Source organism: Callospermophilus lateralis, chromosome 5 (assembly GCF_048772815.1).
Source record: "Callospermophilus lateralis isolate mCalLat2 chromosome 5, mCalLat2.hap1, whole genome shotgun sequence".
In the NCBI taxonomy this organism is placed as follows: domain Eukaryota; kingdom Metazoa; phylum Chordata; class Mammalia; order Rodentia; family Sciuridae; genus Callospermophilus; species Callospermophilus lateralis.
In genome coordinates this window covers 60,652,534-60,677,253 of record NC_135309.1, presented here as the reverse complement: position 1 = coordinate 60,677,253, position 24,720 = coordinate 60,652,534, and the positions used below count along the sequence as shown (strand labels likewise).

Genomic DNA, 24,720 nt, shown 5'->3' with positions numbered 1-24,720 from the left:
TCATTTGCATTGTATATGAGCTTGTCATGATATATGAAATATGTGTTTCTCTGATGAAAGAAATATCATTTTATTAATTTTAATCTATGTTGGACAGATATAAACAGTATTGATATTTTTTTTTATATGAGGAAGTTCATGAGCAGTTGTATGTTTCAGATGTCAATGAATGTCTTGAGAGCCCAGGCATTTGTTCAAATGGTCAGTGTATCAACACTGACGGATCTTTTCGCTGTGAATGTCCAATGGGCTACAACCTTGACTACACTGGAGTGCGCTGTGTGGGTGAGTTGGCTCCACATAATTTGAAAGTTCTGTTTTATTGCTCAGATTCAGCAAAGAGTGTCTCAGGTACCCTGGGTGGTAGTGGGATTTACAAAGTCAGGATAAGTAACCAGTAACAGTTCTTTTTACCCACCTTACTTTTCCCAGACTGATTTGGTTTATGTGACGATGGAGAAAGTTGCCTAACCTCTTATCTTCAGTCAAGTATATAATTTCTCTAGCAACTTAGAATGACCAAAACTTATAACTAGGAATGAGATTCACTTTACTTTGTCTTATCACATCTTCTCTTAAAGCTGAGGACCATATCTCTCTTTTGGATTTATGACATTTAGAAAAAGCTTTGCATTCCGGGGGTCATACCTTGCATACCAATACTTCATAAAGTATTGGCATAAAGAGCAGCCAGCTAAGGTCAGGGGGTGCAAGGGTCATTGTGCACTTCAAAGATCCCAGGAATGTGTGAGGGCCAGTGGGGATCTTCATGGACATGCTTCTTTGAACTAAAAGTTCTCCAAGCCTTGTGGCACTTTCTTACTCTTCTCTTTCAGATACTGATGAGTGTTCAATCGGCAACCCATGTGGAAATGGTACATGTACCAATGTTATTGGGAGTTTTGAATGCAATTGCAATGAAGGCTTTGAGCCAGGGCCCATGATGAATTGTGAAGGCAAGTGGTTCTTGTCTGAGCATGATTTTATCTTGATATATAAAATGTATTTTAATTTTTTAGTCTTTATATTGTTAGGATACTCTGCTGAAGTTCATATTCACCTCAAGTATGTTTTCCTTTACCTTGGTGAGCACATTTACAGTAGCTGCTCTAAAAACCTTACTTGATAATTCTAGATCATCTGCAGTTAGCATCTGCTGATTTTCTTTCCACTTGAAATTGGATCATATTTCCCTAGCTCCTCAATATATTGTTAAATTTGAATTTATACTCCAGATATTGTGAATGATATAGTCTGAAATCAGTTCTGTTGCTCTGAAGGATGTTGATGCTTTTGTCCTCGGCAGTTAATGTGGGTGGACACAGTAGACAGCTATTGTCTGGCAGGCCTGTAGAGGGTAAAGGCTCAGATTTTGTTTCTGCTCTTTTAAGCCTTCTTGGCCAGCTTGCTTGGTTTTGTCCCACAAATTCATGGTACAGTCAGCAACTTAGGCTGAGCATGTGGAAAGCAGTATTGTTTCTTTCCAGTGCTTCCCTCACTCTTTAGCAACATTAGTTGTCCCCACGTTCCCCCTCCTGGTTCATCTGGACAAGATCTCAGGAAGTTTCTATTGGACATTGAGCTACCAGGTATAGCCACTGCTAGGACTATGGCCATCTGCAGAGTAATTTCATGGGGGGAAAAAAAAAGTGGAAATTACTCCCTGCTCTGAGTTTCAAACTCACCACTAAAAACTTCAGGTTGCTTTTATATTTTTGCCCCCAGAGTTTATAGCTGTTTTTTATTGAGGACGAGTTTACCCAGTACTGATTTCTATGTACCAGAAGTGAAGTTTTATTATCTTATTGCTTTTTATATGACCTTCAAGTAAATACATTTGAATTTCTTTAAACAAACAATTAGCGCTCTAGGCTAAGCACATGCCTGTCCATCTCTTTGATCAGATATCAACGAATGTGCCCAGAATCCGCTGCTGTGTGCTTTCCGCTGCATGAACACCTTTGGATCCTATGAATGCACGTGCCCGGTTGGCTATGCCCTCAGGGAGGACCAGAAGATGTGCAAAGGTAAGGCCACAGACAGGGGTGTCATTAGAACTTTATTTGCCTTGCTGGAATACAATATAGTAATTTTATAGTTCTCAGCGGGCTTCTTCTAGAGCTTTACAGAAATAAATACGACAGCATTTTGCTGGTATATTTTCATATGTACATAACGAGACATCTGATGGTTTGTGTAATTAAGTTAAAGAAGGTAAGAGGGGTTAAGGAGCCACCATGTTACAGTCTTGGGTTCTTAAGCAAATATTGCCCTTCCCTGGAATTATTGTTAGGACTAGTGCTGGAATGGTTGTGAATCCAGAGTATAGCCAACACTTGAAAAGACCACGATCCACCTTTCTGTCTCACACCATAAAATAACATGTTAAGAGCCAAAGACCAAAAAAATGTGGCTTATAATTACTGAAGTATAGCCTGCTTCAGACCATTTCCTATTTTTGTTTTTTCCTATTAAAAATGCTGTATAGACCTGGATGAGTGTGCTGAAGGGCTACACGACTGTGAATCCAGAGGCATGATGTGCAAGAATCTGATTGGCACCTTCATGTGCATCTGCCCCCCTGGAATGGCCCGCAGGCCTGATGGAGAAGGCTGTGTAGGTAAGCTTTGAGGGATGATTCTGTTTATGTAATGTGCCTGCTCCAAGCCACTTGGGTGTCGCTGGTCCCAAATCTTCCTCACTGCAAGCCAGCTGTTTTTCCAGCTGTGTGAAAGCTCAATGTGCCACAGTAAGCTTTCAACCCTATCAGGGTCCACACCAATGTAAGAGGTTCTGGATCATGCAGTGGTGAGTGTGCAGCCTGAGACCATATGCCCTTTGGTTTTTCATGATCTTCTGTGTCCTGAAACTCTGAAACTCTAGATTTAGAAAAGGGTTAATTCCTGAATGACATGTGCAATATAAAATTAATTTTTTTAAATGTTTGAAACAATCCATCAGATTATGAGTGGATTTGTCACTATAGTGAAATACCTGAGATAATTACATAGAAAGGTTTATTTTGGTTTGTAATTTTGGAGGTTCCAGGCCATAGCCAATGGCCCTGGGTTTTGGTTCTCTGGTGAGGCAGCACCATCATGGCAGGAGCACATGGCAGAGCAAAACTGCTCACCTCATCAGCCAGGAAGCAAAAGGGTGAGAGGAAGGGGCTAGGGCTCTACACTCCCCTTTGGGACATGCCCCTAATTGACCTCATTTCTGTGTTAGTCTTCTATCACTATAAAAAAAATACCTGAGAAAAACAACTTACTGGAGGAAAGATTTATTTTGGTCCAAGCTTCAGAGGTTCAGCCCATGGTGTGCTGGCTCCATTGCTGTGGGCCTGTGGTGAGGCAGAGCATCATGACTGAGAGGTGTGGTGGAGCAGAGCTGCTCACCTCATGGAGGCCAGGAAGCAGAGAGAGAAGGGGCTGGGGACGAGACTTACTTCTTTCATTGTGCCCCCCACCTCCTACAGCTTACACCACCTCCTAGTCATCCATTCAGTTATGAACCAATCAGTGGATTAACCAATTAATGTAATCAGAGCCCCACCTATGAACATTGCTGCTTTGGGGACCAAACACATGAGCTTTGTGTGACACCAGTTCCAGGTGTCAGGTCCTGGAACTGCCCTAAGTAAGCTGTGTGCCTTCAGAGTGATTTAATTCTCAGTCCTTCCTCAGTTTCCTCACTGTACTCAATGAGCAGGATTGGTGGAAGGGGTGGAGTAGAGGGGTGTTTGCTCTGCCCCTAGTAGTCCATGATCATGTGAACTGTATTTTACAAAGAAAAGATCCAGGGCCACATGTTACATGTGTATCTTTTCTTCTTAAATGACAAGATGTAGGTTCTGGAACTTTTCTGATCCTCAAGCTCTTCATTATACTACACTGATAGCTGAAATGTTTGCAAAGTTTATCTTTGACCACAAGGAAACTTTTCATTTTATGCAGACAATGTTTTCATGACTAGAAATTCCATAAAAATAGCCAAAATATTGAAAAGTGTTTACAAAACTCAGGATGAAAGATAGAGCCCCTACAAATAATTTTCAAAAATGTTAAGTACATGAAATTGAAATCCAACAAAATTACTCAAAAAGATCAACTGCAATAACAGCTTAAAATATTGCAAGCTACGGAAGTTACACAGGAACTCTAAAACCTTTTGTAAAGAAAACTGTAAACTTAATCAGAGATGGAAACTTGACTATGCAATGTAATATAGCCCAGTAATTATTTCTTAAATAAATGAATAAAGATCTCTAATAAAAAATGTACCAATATTATTAAATTTTAATGAAAATGACAGCAGAATAACTTTTGAATTCATTAACATTTTGAAATGTAATCTAGGGAAAGGAAGGTTTTATTTTTAAGTTGATAGAATAGAGGAGTTTCTTCTATCTCATTTTCAAACCTAGAAGATTTTAGGATCATGACAGGTGAGGGAGAACACAGGACTGTCTTGATCAAAAGAGAAATGGTCACCACTGCAGCTTCCAAGAACACCTTCTAACGATGTAAAATTTCAAACAAAAACATGGAAGATGTTTGGTAGCATAATCTTCTTTAGATGTTGGTGGATTGCCCTAATTTTTAAAGTTCATCCAGCAATCTTTGATTAGAAGGTTAGGGACAAAGGTGGGGAAGAGCAGTGAAAGTGTCTACCCACTGAAGTATCAAGAGAGGTGGAAATGAAGGAGAAGCTGATAGCCTAATGTTTAATTATCCACAAACTCATCTAGTCATAGAAGCTTTTAGAGGTAAGGCAAGAAGAAGAAGAGGAAAAGCATCAGACTCTAAGACTTAAGTGTGCCTGTGTAATGCCAGGACAGAAAGCATGACAGATGGGCAAGGAAATGTTCCTACAAAAACTGCAAATTGACACTGTGGAGTATACCTGGTTGTGACCTGCTCTGCTGTTGTTTTCAGCAAGTAGCTGAACTGGAGAAAATGGTTCAAAGATGAATTAATTGTACAACTCTGCAGCTAATGTTTACATATTGGAGAAAAAGAGAAGAAAGGAAAATAAACAGACCCAAGAACCTCAGGAAACGAAGAGTTAGAAAAGTCACTCTAATACTCTGTAAGAGATAGTATTAAGTAAAAATGTAAATAGATTAAAAAAAAAAAAAGATTGGGAAAGAGAAGACAAGACAATATTAAGAATTGAGGATCTAGTAAAGCCCTGGGAAGAAATAAAACTGCACAGAAATTAAAGTCACATCAGAAGTCATAAAAACACATGAAGAAACTGAAAACACAATCAGGAATGTGGATTTGCAAGGGATCAATAGAAAGACCAAACAAGGGGAAGACAAATAAATCCCTAATACATGCATCATAGAAATCCTTTTAAAAAAGAAAATAAACAAAACAGGAAAAATATTCAAAAACGTTTGAGCATTTGGGGAAGAGTTTCTTGTACATCATAAAAGGCATACTGACTCATGAAAAGCTGGTGCAGAGCAGTTGTTCATTGCTTCAGTTGTATCTCTGAACACTTATGATGTTTGGGGTGCTGGGGATACAGTAATGAACTAGAGGACGGTTCCCCTACTCTCCAGGAGTTTATGTCCTGATCTAGAAGAGACAGGAATGGAATAAATAAGGACATCAACATGATCGTTTCATTGAGTGGCAAATCTTTTTTAAGAAAATAATATTCCATGACTGACTCGGAGCTCCTGTAGAATCATTTGGAAGACAGCTTCTCTGATGAAGCTGCAGCCAAGAAATGAAAAAAGAAATGCCAAGAGCAAAATACGTGTGGCAGAAGTGTTCTAATAGGTCGATTTCTTTATCAACAGCCAGAAGGGCAGGTCTCCCCTATTGCCTCTCTCACTAACTGCCCTCATAGAGGACACTTCTGTGGTATTCCCCAGAGCCTTCCTGCCTGGCCTGGGAGGCCTTTCCCTCCTCCCACCCTGCAGCCCTCAGCCTTTATCTCCTGTCACATAAACTCACAGCTTCTTACCCAAAGTTCTTCCCCTTCTGGTCTGGTGTCTTGGGGCAAGTCTGTCCCTTCCAAAAGCCAGCTTTTCCATTCTGAATAGAAGCCCATCCATCTTCCCCAGAGGGAGTTGAGTGGGAAAATGTTCCCTTAAGAAAGAACCACCTGGAAGAATGAGGTAAAGGTTAATTACTGTGTTTAATCCCATCTTGGTATTTTGATAAAAGAAGTTCTTAAAAAAAAGACAGAACTCACCGGAAGACAATGGGTAATTCATGATTTTACAAGCCACTATTTTTCATATTATTTGTTTTTCTAAAGATGAAAATGAATGCAGGACCAAACCAGGAATCTGTGAAAACGGGCGTTGTGTTAACATAATTGGAAGCTACAGGTGTGAGTGTAATGAAGGATTCCAGTCAAGTTCCTCAGGCACTGAATGTCTTGGTAAGTTGATACATGAATTATGTTTTACTTGGTAAATAAAACATCTGTTTTATGATGTCATCACAGAAGAGTGCCACATATATATATATATTCTTGTCTGCTACACCAATGTTCCAATCTAAGTAATCCACATACCTTTTCCTCAAAGTACACATCTATTAAAATGACCTATTTGTACACGTGTGTCTTGTGGTGCACATCTATGTGTAATATAAATAACAATCTTAAATAGACTTTACAAAATTAAGATTAATTAAGTTCTATGGAAAATGTGACCTTAGTAAAAACTTACATCAGGGGATGATTTAATTCCAAAAGAAAATATTTGCAATGTGAGCTAAGCTCTGCTGATATTAATGCAAAGTAAATGCCACATTTCAAAAATGCAGTGAAGGTTAATTTTTATATTAATGGTACAGAAAATGTTTTACAAAATATTCTCCTGTGACATTATGTTGTATCTGAATGCAAAAAAAATGTGCATACATTATAACCATTGCAGCTAATTATGGCAACTGGAAAAGTATGGTATATTAAAATTTAAAGCAAACAAAGAGAAAGAATATCATCATTAGATGTGGCATAAAAAGACCATGTTTCAACTATGTGCAGTCCTTCTCAGAATGAGGTCAGCTTCTTCAAATCCCAGGACATTTTTAAGTCAGGAAAAAAAAATTGTTTATTGCTGTCTCCAGTCTAAACCTTTACTAATAATCAATCTTTTAGGAAATTGAAAAGATAACCTACAAGGAAAGTGCAATTTTCTGCTCATATTACAAACAGTTTCATTAGGGTGGTTTATAAAACCATATTATAGTTTTCCCTCAGAGAGATTCCTTTATTTACACTAAAAAACAAAATTGCTTAGTCCAGATTTTTTAATCATATTTTAGAAGAGAATAGCAGAGATTTGATTGAATATGTAGCAAGCTCATAACATAGTTTAGAAGTTGCTTTTCAAAAATAAATCATGTTGTTCCTTTGCTTATTGAGAGAGAAAATTTTAATTTTCCTTTCATTTGGATTCTATGGGAATGGTGGTTCATTATTCTTTAGTTGTTCATGGATTGAAGGAAAAAGATACATCTGTTTGTATAGTATCACTTTTTGTCAAATTTAATGAGTTGTCTGTAGTGAACTTAACCATCAACAAAACTTTATAGTTAAGTTGTCTTATGCAATGTAGATTATTCATATAAAAGAACACTTATCTTTTAAAACAAATATTGCTGAGGGAAAGCATTGATTGTCCTATTTAATTTGAAACCCAATATAATGAAGTGTAAGTTCTCCAGCCTTAACTCTTATTACTTCGCCGTTTCAGACAATCGACAGGGACTCTGCTTTGCAGAAGTATTACAGACAATGTGTCAGATGGCATCCAGCAGTCGCAATCTTGTCACAAAGTCAGAATGCTGCTGTGATGGCGGGCGAGGTTGGGGCCACCAGTGTGAGCTTTGCCCACTTCCTGGAACTGCCCAGTACAAAAAGATTTGTCCTCATGGCCCAGGATACACCACAGATGGAAGAGGTGAGGAGTTGGAAAACATCATGTATCTTATCAATATAGTGAATTTCATTAATTTGGATTAATTTGAAAGAAGAGTGAAAATTGATGTAATGATAATAGCTTAAATATTTGTATGTTTCTGTTTATATATGTGTGTGTGTATTATATACACAAATAGAAAGGATGTTCTTGTCTAAGTTGGAGAAATTTTAAAATATTTTTCTTCATATCAAACCTCTAGAAGGTAGAATTTATTATCCCAATATTAATGAATTAGAAACTGAAACACAAAGCTAATATAACAATAATGTTTCCGAGATCATGCTCATTTTAAGGGACTATAATTCCAGGAATGGAACAAATCTGTCTGGCCCTAAAGTGCATTCTTGTAACCTCCAAACTATACTTGCCTTACTTAAGTAAATATTGTTTATTTGTATGTAGGAATTTCTTCTATTTGTAGCATAGTCTCAAAATAACAAAGTCTCCTGATTGGTTGGTGGTTTCCATTCTTTGGTATACCCAGTTAAGAAACCAGTGTTCTGCAAATGGCCATTTTCCTCCATTATTACACAGATTCCCAATTCTTTGCCTGACTACTACCACAAATTATTTATTCAGAGTCTAACAGAAATGTGAATTTGAGGCCAAAACTATGGGAAATATCTCAACTTCCTAATTAGTTGGATTTCAAAGAGGTAGCCCTCTAGATGACAGGGGGGGAAAAAAAGAAGAAGATTGATACTTAGATAACAAAATGGGTATTCCTAGAAAGCAATTTCAGCACACACCCTCTTTTGTTTATGTCTTTGCATCTCTTCTTTTCCTTCCATGTTTCTATTCTTTGAATAATGAAAAGATTCTCCTGAAGTACTATGGGTATTTGCTGTCAGTTTTCTCATTTCAGTTCCTAAGTTTCTCTTCACTTCAAATAATTTTCACTTTGCATACATATTGACCTCTGTTTATTGTTGGTTTTCTTGGTCCACAGATATTGATGAATGTAAGGTAATGCCAAACCTCTGCACCAATGGCCAGTGCATCAACACCATGGGCTCCTTCCGATGCTTCTGCAAGGTTGGCTACACCACAGACATCAGTGGAACATCTTGTGTAGGTGAGTGTTTTAGTCAGTTTTTCACTGCTGTGACAAAAGATCTGACCAGAACAACTATAGAGGAGGAAAAGTTTATTTGAAGGCTCATGGTTTCAGAGGTCAACAGAGGGCTTTATTCCTCTAGGCTCTAGGTGAGGCAGGACATCATGGCTAGAGAGTGTAGTGGAGGGAAGCAGCTCACATCACAGTGCTCAGAAAGCAGAGAGAGAGAGACTCCACTCACCAGATACAAATATATACACCAAAGCCATACCCTAATTTCCACTTCCCCCACCCTCACCCTACCACCTCACTTACCACTCGGTTAATCCCTGTCAGGGAATTAAATCACTGATTCAGTTAAGACTCTTATAACCCAATCGTTTCTCCTCTTAACCTTCTTGCATTGTCTCACACATGAGGTTTTGGGGGACATCCAAACCATAACAATGAGGCTGGGCACCTCTGTGTCTGGGACTTGTCTACTACGGTGTCTTACAAATTGCCTACTGTCAGTATAGGATCTTTGACAAGGAGCTTCAGAACACACATTTTATGAAAATGATGCCACTCCTCTCAATAATGTGGTTCCTGACAGCAGCATTTCAGCTACTTGTTTGACCATGTGGGCTACAGAAATGCTCAATTCATCAAAAAATGTCTATTCAATCAGGGAAACCTAAAACTTATGAAATATTCTTTCAATATTTTATCTTTTAATTTACAAATACCCACTTGTCATTCTTTTGATGAAAGAAAAATGCCTTTATTGTGAGTTTGCACGTTTTGTATATATAAATAATGCCTTTTTTACTATTCTCTGCATAAAAATAAGCATCATCTGAAATTTCTATTGCTAGGCAGCATCATTAGAGAATCCTTTGACTATTTTAATGTTTTTTTCTTATTTTTTTATTATCTCATTCTGACATTTGGAGGTGAGGGGACTGCCCTTTATTGAATTTTTACAAAATAATCGATTTAGTTTTCACTAAAGAAAAAAATATTTCCTCCATATTTCATCAGCTTATGTGATATCCCAGTAGATTACCCATTTCAGTATTACTTTAAGGAAAATCTTCCTGTGTCTCATTTCTGTCTGGCTGTATTTCATTTTAAGTGCCAGAGGAAATGCAAAAGAGTAATTTGAGAATATGGAGGGAGGAGAGAAGCTGGTTGTTTCTTTTAACCAGGACGTTAATCTTCACATCACTTTTACTTAGACCTTGATGAATGTTCCCAGTCCCCGAAACCATGCAACTTCATCTGCAAGAACACTGAAGGGAGTTATCAGTGTTCCTGTCCACGGGGTTACGTCCTGCAAGAGGATGGGAAGACGTGCAAAGGTGAGCAAAGAGTCTCCAGAAATTATGAGCCTTTTCTCTCTCTCTACTTTCAGATTCTGATATTAGGTAATCAGGGATTATACCATGTGCATCATCATCTTCATAACAATGCACCTTCTCAGTGGCTATTTTATTAGTCATAGAAACTTCTATCAAAAGGACCATTAATGGAAGCAGAGAAAATGTTTTAAATTCCAAGAGTTGGCTCCTTAGAGCAAACCACACACATTTTTTAAAAATTAAAACAAAGCGAAATGAAATGTTGGCAGGGGAAGAGTTGAAACAAATCACTAAAAGATTTTCTATTGTTACTTACCTAAGATTTCATTTCTCTAAGCTATCTTTATTACACATCTGTTGCAGAAAAGCGAAAATTAATGGGTAAATTATATTAAAAGTAAGTTGTATTAAAAGTAATTATTTTTAAGCTAAATTTAATTATTAAAATAGTTTCAATAGTATACTCATATTTGATTTTGTAGGAAACTTCACTCGTGTGGAATAAAAGGACTAAGAAAAATTTTAAATATAGATTATCCTCAGTAAAATGAGATGTATTTCCAAAACATACCAAAAACAAACTAATAGCAAGATCTAATATTACCTTGAACATGTTTGGAGAGTCAGTATGGATGAATTTAATTTTGCAGTGTTTATAATATGAGTGCAACTGAAATATTTTAAGCCATAAAAATAATGAATCAGTCTTGTCTACATCTTATATTATGAGGTGAATGTATTTTAAATGTATTTTCCTGATTTTTCAGACTAACCAATACCAAATGTTGAGTTTTCTTTTATATAAGTCCAAATATTAATACCATGGTGGGGGTGTACTAGGGATTAAATCCAGGAGTGCTTAACCACTTAGCCACATCCACAGCCCTTATTTTATTTAGAGACATCATCTTGCTAGATTGCTTAGGGCCTCATTAAATTGCTGAGGCTGGCTTTGAACTTACGATCCTTTTGCCTCATCCTCCTGAGCCACTGGGATTATAGATGTGCACCCCCATGCCAAGTTATGAATATTATTTGTGACTAAAATTACAGAACCTGTTTTTGCTTTTTGCTTTCTGGTATTGATGGTGTTTTTATTTGATCTGGAGAATCCAGCTGGATGCTTGTGTTAGGACCTTCATCAATTTCGGAATTCAGCTTTATTTTTATTTAATTCCTCCTTTACTCAGAACAATCTGAGCATACTAAAGTGCATTAAATGCAAGAATTATAACCTTTGAATGTTAGTTTTGAGAATAGTTCATGGAACCTATTGTGATCTGGTTAGTTACTTTTAGTTACTTATTTTAAGAAAACTGTGTTCGGATTGCCTTTGTCATCCTATCATAGTAGCCCATGATATTGATGCCGTTCAAATACTGGGAAAGAAAGTGCTTGTTGTCATATGCATATGGAAGCCCACAAAGATCCCAGCAAAAAAAAAGAAGAAATTGCACAAAATACTCCCAATGAAACATGCATGCCTCCTGCGGTTTCATGAGAAAAGATGCGTAGCCAGATCACTGCTCTGATTTCCATGGGACTGTCTTTAATTTCAGACCTCGATGAATGTCAGACCAAACAGCACAACTGCCAGTTCCTCTGTGTCAACACCCTGGGGGGCTTTACCTGTAAATGTCCACCTGGTTTCACCCAGCACCACACTGCTTGCATTGGTAAGGCAAAATTACAGTCGGGAACTTTCACACACTTTTGGTAGGTACATGAAAGTTGTATTTAAAATGATTACTAAATCATGTCTTCATATTTAGAACAAGCCCCTTGTAATTAGTGGTCTAAAGAAGTTGCTAATGGTACAGACATTTTTTCGCAAGAACAATATCTAGAGGAAGAAAGGCCTAAACAGTCCAAGCACATGTGCACCGTATATTCCAGGCAATGCCTCTACATCATGTTCTGAAAATAGCTATGGTGTCCAGATAAAAATGTGATCACAGGCTCGTGGTAATTTAGAGCATGCTAATGAATACAGGGCTTTTTTTTTTTTTTTTTGCTTTTTTTTTTTTTTTTTACATTTTAGAGAGTACATGCTAAAAGATGTTCCGTCTGTATTCTCTAAAATTATTCCTGCAGTGGCCCTAAAATACACCCTAGTTTCAAACCTCTCAGAAATAGTTTTTCTTACCATGTTTGCCTTTAATATAACAGTGAATGCAGACTTAGGTTTTTACATAGCGAAGATTAAGCTTTCATCCATCACTTTTTACTTGATGTAGTAAAATGTAAGTCATGTGTGAATAACTGGGATGCCTGATACCTCTTTCTTGGTGCTTTGCTAGACAACAATGAGTGTGGGTCTCAGCCTTCACTCTGCGGGGCAAAGGGAATCTGTCAGAACACCCCTGGAAGTTTCAACTGCGAATGCCAGAGAGGGTTCTCTCTTGATGCCACTGGACTTAACTGTGAAGGTGAGTTTATTTGCTTAAAAATCCTTTATCTCATAACAGCAAACTACATATTTCGCTCAACCTCCAAGCCATTAGATGAAAAATTGCAATCATCTCAAAAGAGAAAATGATGGTTTAACAAAATAGAATCTGGCAATTGAATTTTGTCCATAAGTTTTAGTGATCTTTTTGAGAGCAGAGGAAAACGTGAATGTGATAAAACAAAAATTCTGGAATTACAAATTAATTTTTAAAAATAAGCTGTTTGAATGCCAAATGTTCTCTTTGATATGTGGATGCTAACACATGGAGTGGTGGGGGTAGGCGAAGAATAGAAGTTTTTTGGGTTAGACAAAGGGGAATGAAGGATAGGGAGGGTGGATGAAAATAGGAAAGACAGTAGAATGAATCAGACACTATTTTCCTGTGTTCATATATGCATACATCACCAGTGTAACTCCACCATCATGGACAACCACAAGAATGGGAATTTATACTCCTTGTATGAATAATATGTCAAAATACATTCTACTGTCATGTATAACTAAAAAGAACAAGTAAATTTTTTTAAAAACACCTGTTTACCTAATCATTGATCTGAGAAATAATTGATTTGAAAAAGAAATCTGTGCTCAACATGGTTTACGGTGGCATACAAATATACCACAAATTAACAATAATTGGGCTTTTGTTCCATGATGGTTAAAGTTGTAAAAGTTAAATGGAAAAAGAGAACCTGTTACCGCAGAGAATTAGAGAAACGTATTGAAAGCACTGGGGAAAACTGATGGCTATTTCTTCTATCTTACATGGGCTGAGACTCCTGCCATATTCTCTTTTTCTGCAATGAGTTTTCTCTGTAAAGTCTCCCCAGCAATAGGTATTTCCTCTAATAAAATCCAAAGGAACATTTCAGTGGTGACAAAATAAGAATCTGCCTGCAGTCGATAAAATACCATCCAGGTCTTCAATGTTTATATTGCAAGATCTAGTATATTATAGGACAGATATATTAGGATTGGTCTCTTCTATGGAATAAACCATGACCAAGATCATGAGCCTGCATACATTTCCTTCTACATTCTTACGTAACCTTACAATGTATATTTTTATTGATTTAATTATCCATTTTAAATAAATTATTCCTAGAAATATGATTTTGAACTCTTTCTATATATGTTCAAAGTATTTAATGAGCTCTTTAAAAGACTTACAGGATTTTTATGTCTTTCAGCCAAAAACTTATTTTAAAACTTTTGAATTTTAACTGGGCACGGTGGTGCACACCTATAATCCCAGCAGCCCCAGAGGCTGAGGCTGGAAGATTGCAAGTTCAAAGCCAGCAATTTATCAAGGTGTGCTAAGCAACTTAGTGAGAACCTGTCTCAAAATAAAAAATAAAAAGGTGCTAGGGATGTGGCTCAGTTCCCCTGGGTTCAATCCCTAGTACCAAAAAAATTTTTTTTCAATTTTATATTTGAAGTCACTGACACAGTGAAAGTGTTCTGAACTTACAGCTGCTTGCCATGTGTGAGTCCAGCTCATGACCATGCACATAAGATACCACTTATTAATTATCCATGTAAATTTGTTACACATACATCAGACATGCCGATTTTATTTCACTCTTTCTGGGTAGATTTCAAAGCCTCAGTTGTCATTCCAAAAGAGTATGCATATATGAACAAAGAAATTATTCCATATGTATAATAATACCACATCTTGTCTAAAAATAACAGTCAAATACTTAAAAGGGATTTGCATCTAATTAACCTTAAATGGTAATAAAAATGTCCGCTTCCAAAACCATTATACTTTTTAGGTATCTCTTAGTGCTTGAATCTTCCACAAAATGAGAATTACATGTGAATCACTTTGGAATCTACTAGAATATGTAATGTGTGTATCTTTATCTATATATAGATATGTATATAATTTACCAGATAAATCATACCATGTGTAGTTAATCAATCCAAAATGCACAACATTTGTGGTTGCTATGGTTGATTTGCTGAAATTAAGCTGTTATTCAGAGCGCTGATATACCATGGTCTGGTGGAGAACATAAGAATGAGCTGGTTTCTTATCTCTGAACCATGCTTTGTGCCACCACTGACTAATAACCATGTGACTTGGAAAGAAATCATAGCTTCTCTGGGCACCATGTCTTGTTTATTTGTTCCCCTGAAGGTTGTGTTTAGAATGCATTTAAGAAGAGTAGAGAAAAGGGGGACATAAAGATTTTGCTGGGGTTGTTTTTGCAGATGTTGATGAATGCGATGGAAACCACAGGTGCCAACATGGCTGCCAGAACATCCTGGGAGGCTACAGGTGTGGCTGCCCACAAGGATATATTCAGCATTACCAGTGGAACCAGTGTGTTGGTGAGCACTCATTGATTACATAACCCCTGCTTTATCTGCCTTAAAGTATCTCTACATAAAGTGAACATTTAATAAAGGTCAAAGTCTCAAAATAGCTTTTGAATACTAGAACTTAAAAACCAGTACTTTAGACCCATGTATGGGAATTCATTCTACTGCATGTCTGAAAATTTATCTATGATAAAAACGCTTTTGAGTACCCAATGGTAACTCAACAGTAATCTTATTTTAAATTGCCACTAGAAGTAATCTTAAGTTTCTGAAGATAGGGTGAAGAATCATCATCATCATCATTTGCCCTAGTCAGCTGCTTTTTATCAGGAATTTGATGGCTTTAGATTTGGGACTTCAAGGCTAACCCATCCATTCCCCTCCTATAAATCTAAAAGAATTCAGATCAACTTAATGAGGAAAGTCCATCTGTGCTGTCCTGTCACAGAAATTTAATGAAGGATGCAAAGTATTTTAAAGTAGAAAAAGTAAACTGTAACAACAAGTACTGTTGACAACTCCAGACAAAGTGTTGATAAAATATGTAGGCACTCGACTCTGTTTCTTGCATTGATAATCACGGAAATTCTTCAGTGACAGAGCAAGCGATCAAGGAGAACGTTATTCTATTTGAATAACCAGCTGACTGACGTAGCATATGCCTAATTTCTTGGCTCCATTTGAGTACACTTCATAGACACACCATCCAACAAATTTTGACATTAGAAGCCGATGTTGCTGAGCTGAAAGGAAACAATAGTCCTGCAGAGAATGATGGATGCTTCCTGTTTGTAATGATTTAAATTACTCAATGCATTATTCAAATATAGTGCCATAGTGAGCCACTAAATAAATTAATCTCATTTTACCCTTTGTGATCCTCTCCAAAGAAATTTCTAATGACAGTTTGGTGAATTGAGAAGATCATGTATGAAGTGTCAATTCAATCTCTTTATGTTTTTTGAAGTTCCTGTCTGTAAACATTTAGAGCAAAATTAGCTGCACAAGTTTTTTATGAATTTAGGAGCACTGTTTGAAATGACCTAAGAATCAAGGTGGTGTGGTATATCCCAGTTTCCCTTTATGAGATTCTCAGAGTGGGTACTTCCACAAAGGCATCAACCAAGAAGAGCTTACACTAGAGTTCAGCCAGAAGCCTGTGTGCCTTCTAATCAGAGGAATAGTGATTTCAAAGAAGAGACCAAAACTAAAAGTACGTGAGGCAGATATCCTCAGTTACAAATTTTAATTTGTGAGCTCACTTTTTTAAAATGGCCAACTCTAAGCAATAGGCTCCTGTGTCACAGGAACAAGGATTTTATTTCAGAAGGTTCTAGTTCTGTGCAAAGAAATCCAGCTAGTCTCTAAAAAAAAAAAAAAAAAAAAAATGGCTGCCTTTCTTTCCTTAAATCCATACAAAACAGTTGGAATTTTAATTCAAATATGTGGCAGAAATAGTATGAAATCACCCACCAGAAACTAATACAAACAACAAGTTAGCAGAATAAGAATTGTGACAAAATTCAAATTGAAAGGCCATAAACATTCTTTATCTGTGACTGTGAAATATTTTCAATCATTCGTACAATTGATGGGAGAATATAGAAAAGAAGTATCTCAGACAGATTTATCTGGTTCTTTTAGTAAATGACCAAAACTGTCAGTCAATGCACTAGACACTTTAAATTGATAAAATTTTAAATTTATGATGTTAATACCACCACCAATTCAAGAAAAATAGAATTCTTTGAAAGTGTTAATATTTTAAAAAGCTTTCAAGTCAACCTAACAGTTACCATAGAGAATTTAAAACATTCCAGTATCTAAGATTATACTGATGGTAACATTCTCAACTATTTACAAGTACTATAATTATTCAAAATTGAAGATGTGTAAATATTATTAACATTTGCACATGAAAAAATGCTTAGTATATGAAGCCTTTATTATTTAGTTAGTGCCAGTAGTTTCCAGTTGCTTTCATAGACTTTCCAAAATAATTCAAGCATAGCTTAGAAAGGTTCAAGTCAATTCAAAGTATGTTTCAAACAAGACCATATTTTTGTAAGACTATAAAATTTTATCATGCTATACATTTATGGCCTATAAATATGAGGTATATCGTGGGGCTTCCAAAAATATTAATGTATTTAAAAACATTCTTGTGACTGGTATGTTTAAATGCAATTTATTCAATTTAATTGGTTTTGCCTGGTACTTTTTCTACCTGTGTCTGAATATATTAATGTCGAGATCATATCATTAAATTATAATCTAATTTAGAATCCCTGTTAGGAAAGAAATACTGCATATGAATGTCAGATCTATTTATAAAAGTAGATGAGCCTTCATGGCAGAATTCCAAAACTTTCATATATAGAAATAAAATAGCCATTATATTTATGTCACATGTAGCCAAGTTATTGAAAATTTATAGACTTTCTCCTTAAGTAATAAAAGTTAAGAATTTTCACATATTAGGTAATCAAGTATATTTTATATTCAGTGACTGAGAGTTCTACATTTAGTGGTCTTAGTTAATTCCAAAACTAGACTCATGATGTGAAAATATACCTAATAACATTTACCCTTCCAATAACCTCTGTGCTGTCCTTAACGAAGTTTAATTTCCTGTCTGAGAACCGTCTTCACTGAGCCCCCATCTGCATCTTCCATAATCTCACTGAGCTCTGCAAGATCTGCTCCTCCCTCCTAGCTGTCAGGGCTCCGGGGCACACCTCCTTGCAATGGGCCTATTTCCCCACAAGGACTGAAATACACACTTGTCATATATTAGGTAAACAGACACTCTGTGTTCCATCTGTAGTCACAAGAATTGAAAGAATTCCATGGAGCAGATGTGATTTGTGCCCAGGGTGAAATTTGGATTATAATAAAGTCTAAAGGAGTCAAACCACATGCTATACATCAACCACACTGCTAAGAGCAAAATTATAACCTCCAAAGTTAAAAGCACAATCGGGCTTTGAATTTGTGATTTGTGATAATAGCAACTGAAAGTATAACCTATAATTATCCTGTCAGGCATGTATAGTACAACGCTAGTCATTAAACGCTGCACCTCGGCAGAGGGTAGGATGCAAACCTACCTCCGGAGGCACCGTCTGCACTGCATGGCGTGGGTTCTCAGGCACTCCAAAGGTTGTTTGTTCAGCAGATATAAATAGTGCATTTCCATTTAATTATTTTACATACTTGTTCCCATATACAGAGGAGATTTGGGGAATTGCTGGGGGAGTAGATATAAATGCAGATAGATAGGCTTTTTAAAAAATTGAGATACACATACCATAATCCTCACCATTTTAAAATTTATGGTTAAATGGTTTTTAATGTAGTCTCACAAGGCATGCAAACCATCAACACTACTAATTCCCAACACTACTAATTCATTATCCCAAAAAAGAAAACCCATACCTAATTGTAGTCATTCTCCAGCCCCTGGCAACTACTCCTCTACTCTCTGTAGATTTGTTTGACATATAGCCTTTTGATTATTTAAGCAAGCTATGAATATCTGTCCCCCAAGGACTGCTAATGTATTCAGAAACAGTGTGAACAGAAAATAAAAGGGCAAAGCAAGGTTTTTTAAAAAGACATAAGTTAGGGAACATTTTTTCATTTCATATGCTTTGCAAATCAACTATCAGAGTAAAAAGAAAAAAAAAAGCAATTCTAAAGTTATCTCCCCCATAAAATCATAGGTACTTTGGGACTCCTGCTCTTTTCCATATTAACTGCCCCTTCTTGTATATATGTAAGAGTTTATTTCTTTGTTTTCACAGATGAGAATGAATGCTCCAACCCCAATGCCTGTGGCTCTGCTTCCTGCTACAATACCCTAGGAAGCTACAAGTGTGCCTGTCCCTCCGGGTTCTCCTTTGACCAGTTCTCCAGTGCCTGCCATGATGTGAATGAGTGCTCATCCTCTAAGAACCCCTGTAATTACGGCTGCTCCAACACGGAAGGGGGCTACCTCTGTGGCTGCCCACCTGGCTACTACAGAGTGGGACAGGGGTAAGATGGCCCATCAGCATCCCCAAACAGCAAACAGTGGCCTGGCAAGGCAGCCATTTCTCCCATCCTTGAGTGCAGGCCACCTGGCTACCTACCACTTCTGGGAAGGGTACAGCTTTTAGGAGCCCAAGAGGTGGAAATGGTGCTTGGTGCTCTTAAGGCACAGGAACAAGCACCAAGAAGGCACCCAAACTGTGTTTATGGCATAGGATTAACCCCCTTTAGAGTGAGCTGAAGACTTGAACTTTAACGCAGTTCTCACTTTTTGCTCCTCATAATGGCCTGAGTTGGTTCAGTCAGACCCCAAGTTCAGAGACAAGGAGATGCTTAAAACTGCAGCTCCCATATTGCCATAGATACCTGGGCTAAGAGAGAGATGTGGAAATGGCCTCAACCCAAATTCTTCTACAGACTTAGCAGGTGCTAATTAATCCCTGAGGAAGAAATCTTCTTTGTTTGCTCATCTGGTTTTTTTATTGTACAAAGAAAGGCTGGTTCCTAGTGGATGTGGTTCTGCTCGGCACACACCATCTCCACCAGGCTGGCTTTCCCTTCAGCTAATTGCACTTGCTCAAGACTTGTCAGCTGTGGCTGATTAGATTGATTGATTGGCCCAGTGCATCCTTCCCTCAGGACAGCAGTGCTCATTAGCACACAAGCTGAGAATTTAGGAGTCAGTCAGGGTCATCTTCCTGGGAGGGAGGGGTGAGTGAAGCAGGCACTGACGGGGTGTGAACCAGTGTGTCCAACACTGGTTTATAATAGTATTTAAAGCAAAGACTTGGTCTAGATGAGGGTCATTTCAAACTAATTCATTGATTCTTTTATTAACAAAAATATAAGACTTCAGAAATCTCACTTATTAGAGCAGTTTACACCTGCTTCTACCTCCTTGAGTAAACTACCCTCCAAGTGCTTCAGTCTAATTAGATTGGGAATTAAAGAAGCCTTGGGCTCACCTGAAAAGAAATTTTGCTCTTTCAAAACCAGGGGAAATCTTCTGGTGTTGAGTGTTAAGAAAAGAACTAGGAAGAATTTTCCGGGTTTTTTTGTTGTGATCTTAGCTTAGTGTTTGCTTTTTTGGTTTCATGTTCTTGAAAAGTCAGCTCTTCCACTGGAAAAGTGTTGTCCAAGTCAACAGTAAATTCTAACAATGCTTTATCTCTTGTAAATAGCCACTGTGTCTCAGGAATGGGATTCAACAAAGGGCAGTACCTGACTCTGGACACAGAAGTGGATGAAGAAAACGCTCTGTCTCCAGAAACGTGCTATGAGTGCAAAATCAATGGCTACTCCAAGAAAGATGGCAGGCAGAAGAGAAGTATCCAGGACCCCACACCCAGTGCTGTGAGTGGATCTCACTGTTTTCCCACAAAATTTTATCCACATGAAGTCTTTCATATAATGCAGTTATGGAGTTTCAGCCTCAGTATAGTTAAACCTGTCTGGAAATAATGGATACATTAATAGACCCAAAAAGACAAGTAAATTAAAATAAGTTGAATTCATAGCTCAAAACAAAGACTTGGGGAAAAGACCTTAAGTTTCACAGTTTCAGATTGTTTTATTTTGTTTTAGTTTTTGATTTGTGCCAGAAAATATAAGATTTACATTTAGGAATAAAAGTGCTTTGAAATGATCCCAAAACATGACATTCTATTTTGAATTTTTCCTATTCTAGTTTGTACATATGTAACACTCATATAAACATTCTAGGCTGATTTTAATTTTCAATAGGTTCCCCAACTAGGTCTCATATTCTGTGCTTTATTGATAAAATATATGTTCCTGCCATAAAAATGTTGTCTTCAGTAGGATCTGAATTTTCTGCCTCTGGTATGTCTTCTCCATTAATAGCACATTAGCAACATAGTTAAGGGGCCACAGACAGCCTGGTTTTGAATATATTCCTTGGCCCTCCCCAGTGAGTACCTATGTTACATGGACCATGTTTATTTAAACTCTCTACTTTGGTTTCTTCACCCATAAAATGAAAATTAAAATACCCAACCTTTGAAGGTTGATGGGAGGGTTAGTTGAGTTTAAACACATGAAGTGCCCGGAACAGTGCCTAACACATATGTCACACATGTTCTGTCCTGGACAGTAATTAATATCCCATATCTGGAGACGTTGATGATTTCCCTAAAGATCAGAGACAATATGAGGTCACCACTTACCACTCTTTTCAGTTATCATTCCAGAGAAATTACTCAACCAAAAAACCTAGTCAACAACTAAATGGCAGTGTGAACTGGTAACTTGCATCAGTTTTCAGGGCCTGAGGAACTTATATCTATATAATGAGACTTCTTTAGGCAAAAAGCCTTTGATTGTATTTTATAAAAATAAGTCAATGTTACATTTACCTTAAGTAGACTAAGGTGTCCAGTTGATGTTGAAATATGACAAGTGAGTTATTCATCAAGTCCCACAAACTATAAATGCAGATATTCTGTTTATCAAGACTTTCCCATTGTGAGACTAGGAACATCTTTCTGCCTTATTACTGATGGACACTTCTGAGCCACCATAGTGATAGCCTTGCTTAATGAGTACCAAATCAAAACAAGGGTTTTTTGCCCATCATATCTTACATAAGCAGCATTCTTGTACCTTGCAACCCTCTGACCATATCACACTCTGCCTGTCTGGATTTTACTAAAGCTGATTCAGACTGTAGCCCTGGGGACTCTGCAGATCATTCACTCTGCATGGTACAGATGGCTCCCAGTAAACTCACTCATCATTCATCCCTTGCAAATCAGAGCTGAGCTTTGAACCTTCAGCATGAGGATTCCTCTGGGTATAAGCCCTGCTAATGAACAAATAGCAGCACTTCTTGTTATGACTCCAGGAGAAAAAAAAAATTATACTCATTTCCTAAATTGCCTTTTAAAAAAAATATTAATAAGCATGATATTCCATAAACTCATCAAAAAACTTGAAATGTGAATGTTCTTTGTAGTCTCAGTCCTGTAACTTTAATGACCTCATTAAGGCTGAGTGAGAAGTCGTAAAGATTTACAGAGCATCCTCTGTGGAGTAGACCTTTCCTCCCAGCTGTCAGGAATTTTCAATAGCCTCTTTCATAGCCACTATTAGTGTAGAAAGGGAGAGTGGGAAGCCACAACCTGTCACTGTGGCTGTAACCCCTGAGGCCATAGATCCTTTTTGAGCCTGCTGCTAGTGTGGTTGAAACTTGTCCCAAATGGTTTCCTGCTCTTTCCCTAGGTTGAACACATCAGCCTAGAGAGTGTCGACATGGACAGCCCCATCAACATGAAGTTCAATCTCTCTGGCTTTGGCTCTAAGGAGCACATCCTGGAACTCATGCCCGCCATTGAGCCCCTCAACAACCACATCCGCTATGTCATCTCCCAAGGGAATGATGACGGCATCTTCCGCATCCACCAAAGGAATGGGCTCAGCTACTTGCACACGGCCAAGAAGAAGCTCACGCCTGGCACATACACACTGGAAATCACGAGCATCCCTCTCTACAGGAAGAAGGAGCTTAAGAAACTGGAAGAGAGCAATGAGGATGACTACCTCCTAGGGGAGCTTGGGGAGGCTCTCAGAATGAGGCTGCAGATTCAACTCTATTGACCCTTCACAGACTTGGTTCCAGGCTCAAATCCCAGCACAGCCAGCCTTCAGAAACGTTTGAAAAGTCAATGACTAATTTTAAAGAGGAAAAAAAAAAATGACTTTTGTTTCTTTCCTCCCTGTCTCAGACTTTTGGAATGTTGACCCTCAACAGGGAGGGATAATTTAGACTCTGGTGTGGCCAAAGATTTGAGTACAAAGGCAACCGTGGTTACTGTATTTTTTATATAACTTCATTTTAAAATATATTAAAAAAAAGCTAAATGTTCAAGAGATCAGCATATGGCACTAAATGCACAAAAATAATGTGAGCTTTTTTTTTTCCTGTTAGCAGTCTGTAACACTTTGGGTATTTTGCTATAGTTGCTAATTAAAAAAAAATATAGATGTTTATTTATTTTTAATGCAGTAATATATGGAGAAATGAACAAACTATGTAAACAAAAAGGGAAACTCGCTTGTGTTTTCTTTAGATTTATAAATTTGAGCTATTTCTTTTAGAGGTGCTTTTAAAAAAATTCAATAGATTCAAGAGATGTTTCCTTTGGTTTTCTGCCAGTCACCCAACTGGTACACACCTGATTATTTTAAAGAAAAGCCTCAGAGAGCTGAATGGGCAGTGTAATCAATAATTTAGAAGACATGAATGTCATTTGATTCTTTATAAAGGAGATCAAAGCCAGAGCAGCTCATTGTGACAATATTTCACATCAACAGATACACCAGGCAATGGAAGTTGAAGCACAACCACTGTAGCAAAATACCTTGACTGCTTGTGAGACCGTTAGCGTTGCAGGCCAAACCGTACTGTATTTCCTTCTCATAACCTCAAGGAACCACATGTGCTACCCACAACACCTCATTCCTACCCAGGGTGCGCTGCGTACTTGTGGTCCCGTAGGCAGCTGAAGAACTGCCGTTCCTTTGAATAGGAACACCTGGCGTTCTGTAGTGTTTGGTGCTGTCTTAGATTAATGGTGCATTTATTATGTTCAAGTTGTTTCAGGATTGCCATATGTGCAAACAAATCATGCAGTGCAGCCAAGGAATATATGTTGTTGTTTTTTTTTTAAGTCCATTTTTTTTTTTTAGAATTTTCATTAATACTGTAGTTATACACCATATGCCTCGTTTTATCATAGCTTATTGTATATGAAAGATGTTTGTACAATGAATTGATGTTTAGTTTGCTTTAGTCATTTAAAAAGATTTTTGTACCAGGAGGTGCTAATAAGAGTATGTCTCCATATTCTCTACCCAAGAACCTGTCCCTGGACCAATGACCAAACCTCATATGTGAAATGGCCAAAGCACATGCAGACTTCCGGTTTGTTCCTCTCACACCTGTGTTGACCAAAGATTAGTAAGCAGTTATATCCCGTGTTTGGGGTTTTTTGTTTTGTTTCATTTTTAATAACTAAAAAAATAAATAAAAAGAGAGAGAGAGAAACTGTAAATTTGTAATCAAGTGTTTGTGAGGAAAAACTTATGGTTTTGGGTTTTGTTTGTTTTTGTAGGTCTATGTATCAAATATGACACTTTTCTTGCAATAAAGCTTATTTTGGGGTAGTTTTCTGGCTGAGAGTTTTATGGAACTACAACCCCTGTTGCACTTGTGGGAGGGGCCAGAGCTTTGCTTGTGAGGACATTACTAAAGTTCCAGATGGAGAAGCAGTCACACTACAGGAAGGCAAAGGAATGTGGTCAAATATGCAAAACAGAGTCATGAGGACTGTTCAACTGATGATTGCAATTTAAACTTACATTCAAATTGAAGGACAAGATCAAGGTAGTGAGTTGTTCTAAGTTTCCTGGGACCCATTTTCCTAGCCACCTCGAAAAAATTCTTCACTTCCTCTACAGGCATCCATGAGGAAGTGAAGTGTCCTTTAAGGTAGAAATTTCCCTGAACCCGAATATTTAAGCAAAAGTA

The 24,720-nt window shown here is 37.4% G+C and overlaps 1 protein-coding gene across 1 annotated transcript in view; it reads left to right on the top strand.

Moving 5' to 3' along the window:
- Fbn2 (fibrillin 2) overlaps positions 1-22,787 on the top strand; it is a 218,122-nt gene extending 195,335 nt beyond the window's left edge. Inside the window, exons 52-65 of the mRNA XM_076855914.2 lie at positions 160-285; positions 837-956; positions 1,905-2,027; positions 2,489-2,620; positions 6,280-6,405; positions 7,730-7,936; positions 8,907-9,032; positions 10,235-10,357; positions 11,917-12,033; positions 12,658-12,786; positions 15,030-15,149; positions 18,947-19,178; positions 20,354-20,525; positions 22,413-22,787. Of these exons, the coding sequence (XP_076712029.2) occupies positions 160-285; positions 837-956; positions 1,905-2,027; positions 2,489-2,620; positions 6,280-6,405; positions 7,730-7,936; positions 8,907-9,032; positions 10,235-10,357; positions 11,917-12,033; positions 12,658-12,786; positions 15,030-15,149; positions 18,947-19,178; positions 20,354-20,525; positions 22,413-22,787 (2,228 nt within the window). The remainder of the gene's footprint in view (positions 1-159; positions 286-836; positions 957-1,904; positions 2,028-2,488; positions 2,621-6,279; positions 6,406-7,729; positions 7,937-8,906; positions 9,033-10,234; positions 10,358-11,916; positions 12,034-12,657; positions 12,787-15,029; positions 15,150-18,946; positions 19,179-20,353; positions 20,526-22,412) is intronic.
- The last annotated feature ends 1,933 nt before the right edge of the window (positions 22,788-24,720 follow it).